The 8,874-nt window shown below is 42.7% G+C and overlaps 1 protein-coding gene across 2 annotated transcripts in view; it reads left to right on the top strand.

Moving 5' to 3' along the window:
- The first annotated feature begins 1,797 nt into the window (after window positions 1-1,797).
- Window positions 1,798-8,874, top strand: part of kirrel1b (kirre like nephrin family adhesion molecule 1b) — a 124,006-nt gene continuing 116,929 nt past the window's right edge. For both annotated transcript variants that reach the window (XM_089008514.1, XM_089008513.1), the window contains exon 1: window positions 1,798-2,150. In XM_089008514.1, coding sequence (XP_088864640.1) covers window positions 2,102-2,150 — 49 coding nt within the window. In that variant the 5' untranslated portion in view covers window positions 1,798-2,101. The remainder of the gene's footprint in view (window positions 2,151-8,874) is intronic.

Below are 8,874 nucleotides of genomic sequence, written 5' to 3'. Positions count from 1 at the left end.
GTCATGCTACCAAAAAGAAAAGGTTTTGTAAAAAATAAAAATGAAAAATCTGCAGCGACCCAGCGGCCCTATATTTGCCTGTGATCAGTCGTCCTGTCCTTCGTCTTAGCTAATGTGCTAGCATGTAGCTTGCATGAGAACCAGTGGGGTGGTGTGTAGTGTAGTGCGCACGGGACAAAATGTCTACCCTCCTTTGGTCTACAGACGTCGGTTCGAATTAAGTCGGGGCTTGTTTTTCATTAAATTATGTCATCCTGTTTTGTTGTTTTGCTTATTTTTTTTTGTTTTATGTTTAGATGAACCCAAGGTTGTGCTGTAGATGTTTTTTTTTTGTATATAGTATTTCATGTCACAAAATGTATGTTGATTGGACAAATGATGATGTCACCAAGCCGCATGCTGTGGTTGGCTCCTATGTTGAAATTGTACTTATTTTAAATTTTGTTTCCTTCAGTTTTTTGTTCGATAATATTCCAGTTTTCTGTTATTGACTTCAATAAAGATGCAATTGGGTTAATTTCACTCACCTTGGTCCTTAATCCATGGGGGGGGGGGGTTCTTGTTTGCCCCCGAATGGTGATTTTAAACATGGCACTACCAGTTTTAAAGAACAAAATCTATATTTATGCCACAAAAATATGACTATCGTGGTTTTAGCGTATCCCCCCCCCCTGCGATGTCAATGTGTTCAATTTATGTCACAGGAACTTGAAAGGTGACATGCCGTGAGATGGTAAGGTGTAGTTCACAATACAGCCAGCAGAGAGAAGTACAATCCAAATAAATCGCTGACGTGCTTTATTGACTATTAAACATAGATTTATCCCATTGTATGATTTTTTTTATTTAAATCATAGTCTGCGTGATAACGTTAATTTGTCAACAGTGACATGGTACATTATTGCCATTCTACATAATATATATAAATTTTGGTTAATTGGTTTTATCATAAATAAGAAAAATCCACAATTTTTGCAACAAAAACGTTTTAAATACAGTATATACTTAGATTTTACAAATACTTTTTTTGAAATTTTGAATTAATTTAGGTATATGTTTAATTTTATTTTAAGAAATCTGCAATTCAAGTAAAAAAATGTAGTTTCTATTGTTGATTTAAAAATATAGCTAATGTATAAAAAGGTTAACTGTTTGACAGATTGTAGTAAGAATAATTACTGCTATATATTACTTGCAAATTTTCCCTGAATCTGAAATCAGTTATATATATATATATATATATATGTGTGTGTGTGTGTGTGTGTGTGTGTGTGTGTGTGTGTGTGTGTGTGTGTGTGTGTGTGTGTGTGTTTGTTATACTTTTTTAATCAAGTGTATTTGCGTGCATTGTGTTTTTTATTCTTTGCCGATTTCACTATTTGTGTTTATTTGTTTTACTTCGATTTAAATTTGCATTGCATTAAATGTATTTTAACTTAATTTCATTTGTATTTTTTATACTTTTATTTTATTTACTTCCTGTTTAATTCATTTTCTGTTTCTGTTTTAAGATGACATTTTTACATGCAACGGTATTTCGATTACTTTTTGTACTTATACTTCGTGTGTGTGTGTGCGTGTGTGCGTGTCTGCGAGGGCACGCGTGCGTGTGCATGTCTGCATGTATGCATGCATTTTGATCAATTATATTGTAAATTGAATCTGAAACGCAGTTTTCCCGAACGGCCGCTGGGAAACGCTCTTTGCGTCCTTTCCATCCAAAGCTGGAAGGAAGCTTGGGGGCTGGGGTGGTTTGTGATGATGAAGCTGATGAGCATGGGGGGTGATGGCGCGTGCTCGGAGGGAGCATGCAAGACGCTGTGTTGCAGAAGGAAGAGCTCGAGCAGGCTCGTGCGTCGCTCAAACGCCAGCAGAGCAATGCGAGGAACGGACGCACATGAACGCAACATTTCAAAGTGCACGCGGACGACCAAGAAGAGAATTTCACGTTCTCTTGTATCGAATTGTAAATACTAATTAAAATCAATAAGTCTCGCCTTGGCTTCTCTGATGAGTGGAATCCGGCGGGAGTTGACGGAGGCGTGCCCGGCGGCGGCGGCGGCTGGGGGCGACGACGTGCACGCGCGCGGCTGAAAGCATCATGGACCAGCCTTTGTGGATCCTAACTTTGCTGGTCACTTTGCTACCAGGTGAGCACACGCACCCACGCGTTCCCGGTCAAATTCAATGAGCATTTGCTGCTTTGTATCTTTTTGTCGTTGCTGACGAGCGTCGATTGGCGATTGATTGATCGCACCTTGGAAGCCATTCGGAGTTATTGATGACGAAAGAAGCCAAATGACGTTTCATTGTCAATCTTTTGTGTTTATAAAGGCCACGTGACAGCTTTCACGTAGTTGGGTGCATTTCAATTGTCCGTTTTTGTCAATGGAGAGATTATAGCAATTCACAACAGTTGAAGCTGGCACGCTGGTGCCATGGTGTGTGTGTGTACGCTTTATGTTGAATGGAGCCTTGCTAGCAAGATGAGGTCTATAGTTTGCAACTAACCCTCACACACTTGTTTCACAAAGGTCTCGTGAAAACGTATGTGTGTGTGGTTGCGTGTGCGTGTGTGTTTGTCCGTGCGTGCGAGTGCGAGTCCGATGGAGAGAAAGAAGCTCGATGCCATTCTGACAGTTTATCCAAAGCAGAAAACTCGATGGTTCAAAGTTTGTGTGTGTGCGCGCGCTGTGTGCGCGCGCGTGTGTTTATACCTGCGGCGCCACCTGGGTCCGCACCACTGCTGCTGCCATCTTGGTGGTCCGCAGACCCTGATGTGCTCTGACAGCATAGCGACTCTACTGTCGTCTTCACACGATATGACCTATACCAGGGGTGTCCAAAGTCGGTCCTCGAGGGCCGCTGTCCTTCCTGTTTTCCAGCTCTCCCAGGATCAACACACCTGATTCAAATGATCAGCTCATCAGCCAGCTCTGGAGCAGCATCAAAATGGTCCTGATGATTTGAATCAGGTGCGTTGCTCCTGGGAGAGCTGGAAAACAGGCAACACGGCGGCCCTCGAGAACCGACTTTGGACACCCCTGACCTAAACTAAGAAGTGTTGCATTTCTGGACATGACGGGACCCACTTTCACACTGAAAATGGTTAGCGAAAAATTGTCAGATAAGATGAAGTTTTCATTGTAGCCATCGAGGTCTCACTGAAGCTTCTTGGAGTTGAGTCACAGCTTTCATTATAGTCCCCGAGATCTCACAGAAGCTTCTTTAAAACATTCTGTAAAATGTGGTGTCTTTGTTATTCTGATACTTACATTCCACGTGTTCATTGGCCATTTCCAAATCTGCAAACGGAGGTCTGGAAAGTTTTATAGTTGAGATAAACATCTCCCATTCTGTGAGGTCAAAACTAATTGTCTCTTACCCAATGTTCATTGAAGTCACTCAATATAGCATTGCTACCATTTTTTTAGGACTGAATTTGAACTGTGAATTTGCCCCTATCGAGTTCATATCCATTGCGCAACGGTGTCTGTGGAAGTTGAAATCAGAATCAGAAAACCTTTATTCGTCCCACAATGGGGAAATTTGCAGTCCAAACCAGCAATTTGAAAGGGGATGGGGTGGGGTTGCGGGGTGAAAGGATAGAAAACAAGATATTCTAAGCATAACAAAATAAAAATGTCAACTGTATACTGTGCAAATGTAAATGTGCAAAACCGTTTCATAAAAAAAAACTGTACATAGGGCAAGTATCAAGAAAGGCATATTGATATATTGCATCAACTCATATTTACAAGTGTCCAGTCTTTTTTTCTTTCCACATGTGATCATTGAGAATTGCAAAGCCTGTCAGCAGTCGGTAGGAATGAGCGACGGTACCTCTCCTTCTTGCAGTGCGGGTGTAATAGTCTATGGCTGAAGGAGCTACCCAGTGCTGTCAGGGTGGGCAGGAGGGGGTGGGAGGGGCTGTCCATCATAGCCTTTAGTTTAGCTAGCGTTCGTCTGTTGCCCACCTCCTCCAGAGAGTCCAGCGAGCAGCCCAGGACGTAACTGGCCCTCTTGACAAGGCGCTCCAGTCTTTTCCTTTCCCCGGTGGTGATGCTGCCTGACCAGCAGACAATTCCATATTGGATGGCTGAAGCCACCACAGAGTCATAGAAAGTCTTTAGGAGTGACCCCTGAACTTCAAAAGACCTCAGTTTCCTGAGTAGGAAGAGGCGACTCTGTCCCTTTTTGATTAGGGCATCCGTGTTTGTAGTCCAGTCCAGTTTATTGTTCAGAGTAACACCCAGGTACTTGTAGGAGGTCACCCTCTCAATGTCCGAACCCTGAATGTTCAACGGTGCAGGTGAGGATTGTTTCCTGCAGAAATCCACTACCAGCTCCTTGGTTTTCCCGGAGTTGATCTGGAGGTGATTCTGCCGGCACCAGTCCGTGATGATGTTGTTTTTGTGTATGGCATAATTCCATATAAACAAACACAGCAGTGGATAGAATCGTGTAAAAGTCCCTACTTCTGTTTTCCACCTATGTAGGTTGGATCAGATCCAAAACACAAGGAACGTCTATCAGAACTGCAGTTTTCTTTTCTTTTTCCCACATTGCTGTTTTGAAAGTCAAAACTAAAAGTCGCCATGTTAACTTTCAGCTTCTGGAAGTAGGGTAGTAGCCGACCCGTATAATAGGTGAGAAATCAACTTCGTATCAGGGTATTGCGACACACCAGGTTGTTAAATTAACATCCGAGACTCAATTTTCCTTCTACTCTCCTCAGAGCAATTTCATCGTCTTTTTCCTGTCATATATGAAATGGTCTCGAAGCTATAAACAGCTGGAATCACCCTGCCTTTTTCTCTCCCCCCCCAAAAAAGCATTAAAATGGATGTGAAGAATAATGGCAACAACAAAAAGAGAGACACTTGAAAGCACTATCTCACTCTCATTTTCAAATGCTGCTCCTGATGCTCACTTGGAGCGTCTAAATGTACCGCTGGCTTGAAAATCCAGCTTGACAAATAACCAACAGCACGTGGTCAATCAATCCCGTCCTTCCACAAACGATTGCAATCACACACTTTTTTTTCTGTGTGTGTGAGTGGGTGCATGCAATTATGATCCATCCATCCATTTGCTAATCTGTCTTTTCCCCCACAAGGGTTGCGGGCGTGCTGTAGCCTATCCCACCCGTGTTTGGGCACTAGGCAGGGGGATACTCTGAACCGGTGGCCAGCCAATCGCAAGGCACACATCGACAAACAAACAACCGCGCTCACAAAAGTCACCGATTAACTGAGCATGTATGTTTTTGGAATGTGGAATGATGGAACGATTTTATATGCACATCCTTAAAGGACAACCGACATCTCTGGACAAGTTGTGTCCATAATCTGTAAAATCACTTCAAATGACTTCTACTGAGCGTATTTTACAAAGATTCCACCGCGTATAGCTATATTTTACGTTTTAAGATTCACGCTGAATATTTCGAAATTCTTGTTTTTGAGTTGGTGACGAGTCCTCACGTTACGTCACTGAAGGAACGCCCCTGACCGAAAAAAGGACACATTGTCGATGTCCTTCCATCACGTCAATGCATTTTTCTGTACTTTGTTTGGTCTGAAAACTTCGTGTAGCACCAAAAAGAGGCAGAAGATGGCGACAAAGCCGTTTCCACAGGCTGATTAATTCCTTACGCGGAGCTTTGTCGCACGGAATAAATTCTTTAATTGATTCGTCTGTGTAAGCTCTCAGTCGTACAGGAGTGGTCCATCGAAGGTTTCTTCAGCCGTCATCTGTACAAAAGTGAAGGTTTCGGACGTTTCGCCTCCTATCCAAGAGGCTTCGTCAGCGAACTAAAGTCTGACTGGTCGTATCGGCCCCATTTATATATCCCTAATGTCCAGACATGGTGGCGCCGGACACAGCTATGATAGGTCCCTACTCTCAGGTTGGGGGGGGGGCGGGGACTTTATCATCATCGCAGGGATAATACTAGTGGGCCTCAATCGGCAGTAGATTTGCACCTAAAAGCTAGCAACCACTCATTTGACGACAATGAGGTTAAAATCTTAGCGAAAGAACATAGATGGTTTGAAAGGGGGGTAAAAGAAGCGATTCTTATAAAACAACAAAATCCTTCATTAAACCGGTCTGGTGGGGTGAGGTTCAATTTGGATCGTTCATACAATAGCCTGCTTAGGCAAAACAGGTTAGGCAACTTTCGCAATGCTGATGAGGGTCGTTATGCTGATGAGGTGATACCGGGGGGAGTGGGGGTAATAGGCCAGTCGTTAGTCAGGAATGTAGGAACAATCAGTGGGGCCACAGGGAGGGGTCCCCTGCCCCCCCCCCCCCCCAACCTGAGAGTAGGGACCTATCATAGCTGTGTCCGGCGCCACCATGTCTGGACATTAGGGATATATAAATGGGGCCGATACGACCAGTCAGACTTTAGTTCGCTGACGAAGCCTCTTGGATAGGAGGCGAAACGTCCGAAACTTTCGCTTTTGTACAGATGACGGCTGAAGAAACCTTCTCATCTTTAATTGATTGCAAACATGTATGCTTTCCTCTTCAGAACTATTTGAATCAGATTTATAACTGGATGAGTAACATCTCTTTCTCTTTCTGTCTCTCTCTTTCTCTTTCTCTGTCTCGTTTACCTTATAACCTTATGTATTTGTAGTGTTACTCAACAATTCTTATTTCAGTCTGATATCATATTTCACCCTTCTATCTCGTGGTTGATAGGCCCCTTTTGAAATGATGTCATTCCAGCCCTCTGTATAAGTAACATCTCGGGTGGGGGAGACCTGAAGCTTCTCAATCAATGGCCTTCCTACTTCGGCCTCACAATGTCTCTGCTGTCCAATATTAAAACAATCTTTTTGTTCATCACCTTCATTCTTGCTGATTTTACTACCATCTTCTAACACCGTGAAGAGCCATGAACCAGAGAGAAAGATCCATCAGGAAGGAAGCCAGAGTACCCAGAGAAAATCACACATGAGGAGAACATGCAAACTGCGCACAGAAAGGCCAAAGCCAGGATCAAACCCTACACATCTGCACTGTAAAACCAATATGCTAAACGTTCACCCGACATGCTCCCTTGTCGCCCCCAGGCCACTCGATTGATTGACAGATGTCATTCTTAACTAATTCACTGCCAGATGATATGCAAAAAAAGTGTCCACTCCAGTGCCAGGGTTTTTGTCATTTTCACTCAAAGTGCAGGACCCAAACAATATGGAATTTTAGGACTATATAAACATTCAATACAGCCTTAGAAACCTTAGATTCTCTTCTTTCGTCAGAAAAAAATTGATAATTCCTAAATTACATGCGTCTGGAGTTATATGAGCTTGAAATTAGGTTGGCTGTCCAAAATGCAATGCAATATATATACAGTAAAGTCTCGTTATATCGATTTCGGTTATATCGATAGTACTGCTTATTACGATACTATTTCTATGAACACAAGGAGAAAATTTATATCGGTTATATCGGTTATATCAATATTTTTTCTCACTCCCTAGAATATCGATATAACGAGACTTTACTGCACTATATATTGGTTGATATAGCGCTGAAGCTGTAATAAAGTGCAAATAAGAAAAAAAGGGAAATGCTGCCCCTTCGTGGAAGGGAAATAATATTGCCAGAGGACTGACCAGCGCTTTATCGGCAGTCAGCAAGAAAAACCCAAAACCTGAACAAATTTGGGAATGGCGCTCCATGTCATATTTTCAATTCCCGTATAAATTTGGTGAATATTAAATTTCAATGTTCAATGTCAATTCAATTTTGATATAGATGATTCAAATGAACCACATGCTTAAGATAGCTGAATGTGCAACAGCACATGTGATACACAGATAGGATTGCTGAAATGTATTTAAATTAATTGCTGTGATATGTAAAGAACGTCCCCACTACATTTTAACACCAAATATGGCCACCTATGCAAAACGTTTGAACATACCTGATATCTGTCATACATTGGATCTGAAATGGAGAAAATGGTGTCACCTTTGTAAGTAAGCTCCCGATATGTGTGAAATGAAACACAAGCTGGTGGCAGCGTGGGTGGCAACCAATCCTACCGCTCATCCTATCTAATCATCATCATCATCATCCGCTGCCATTTATAAGCGGGGACACACAAGAAAGCGGGATCTTCCTACCCCCTCCAAAAAAAGAAAAAAGACGGCGCTTGTGTGAGATTGAAAGGGGTTGGCTCAACAGCAGCCGCTTCAATTACAGATAAGAGAAACGCACTGCGGAGTGACCACAAGGTGCTAAAATGTTGAATTGCGGCCGAGACGATAGCGCGACTTGAGGCCCCACGGAGATTAGCCGCCACCCATTCGACATGAACAACTTTTCCGCCGAGACGTCGAATCAGTGAAACTTGTTGAAATGTGATGATACGCTCATTTAGATGACATGAAATTAAAATGCTTAAAAGTCTAGTGTGACGTGCCCAGTGATAAAAGCTCTGCTATTAAAAAAGTTTCAAAAGAACTTTGCGACCCCGGATTGTCAAACGATCAAAGCGGGAAAAAAAGATGACTTTGCCCATTTCATGCACAAGGTCAGTCAATGTGCTTCATAAAAGAATGCAAGACCTTTAAAGGACAACCGACACCATTGTTTTGTTTCCTAACTGACATCAGAAAAACGTTTTATGGCATCTAAAATACCCAAAACACGCAGGCTGATATTTTTAGTCAAATGCAAAACACCAATAAAAATGAGTTAAAGTGTACCCCGAAATGGTTCACAGTGGATCTACGTGAGAAGGACGGGTGTTAGCCCGGGGCGCCTCTTCGTCGGGCAATCCGGGCGCAGACGTTCATGCGCACACGATAGATGACGCTTACTTGATGGCCGAGGATAAAAACGCCA

This window comes from Hippocampus bargibanti, linkage group LG11 (assembly GCF_051943395.1).
Source record: "Hippocampus bargibanti isolate YZ-2025 linkage group LG11, ASM5194339v1, whole genome shotgun sequence".
Classification (NCBI taxonomy): Eukaryota; Metazoa; Chordata; class Actinopteri; order Syngnathiformes; family Syngnathidae; genus Hippocampus; species Hippocampus bargibanti.
The sequence above is the reverse complement of the archived record's forward strand: the minus strand, read 5'-3'. Positions and strand labels throughout refer to the sequence as shown.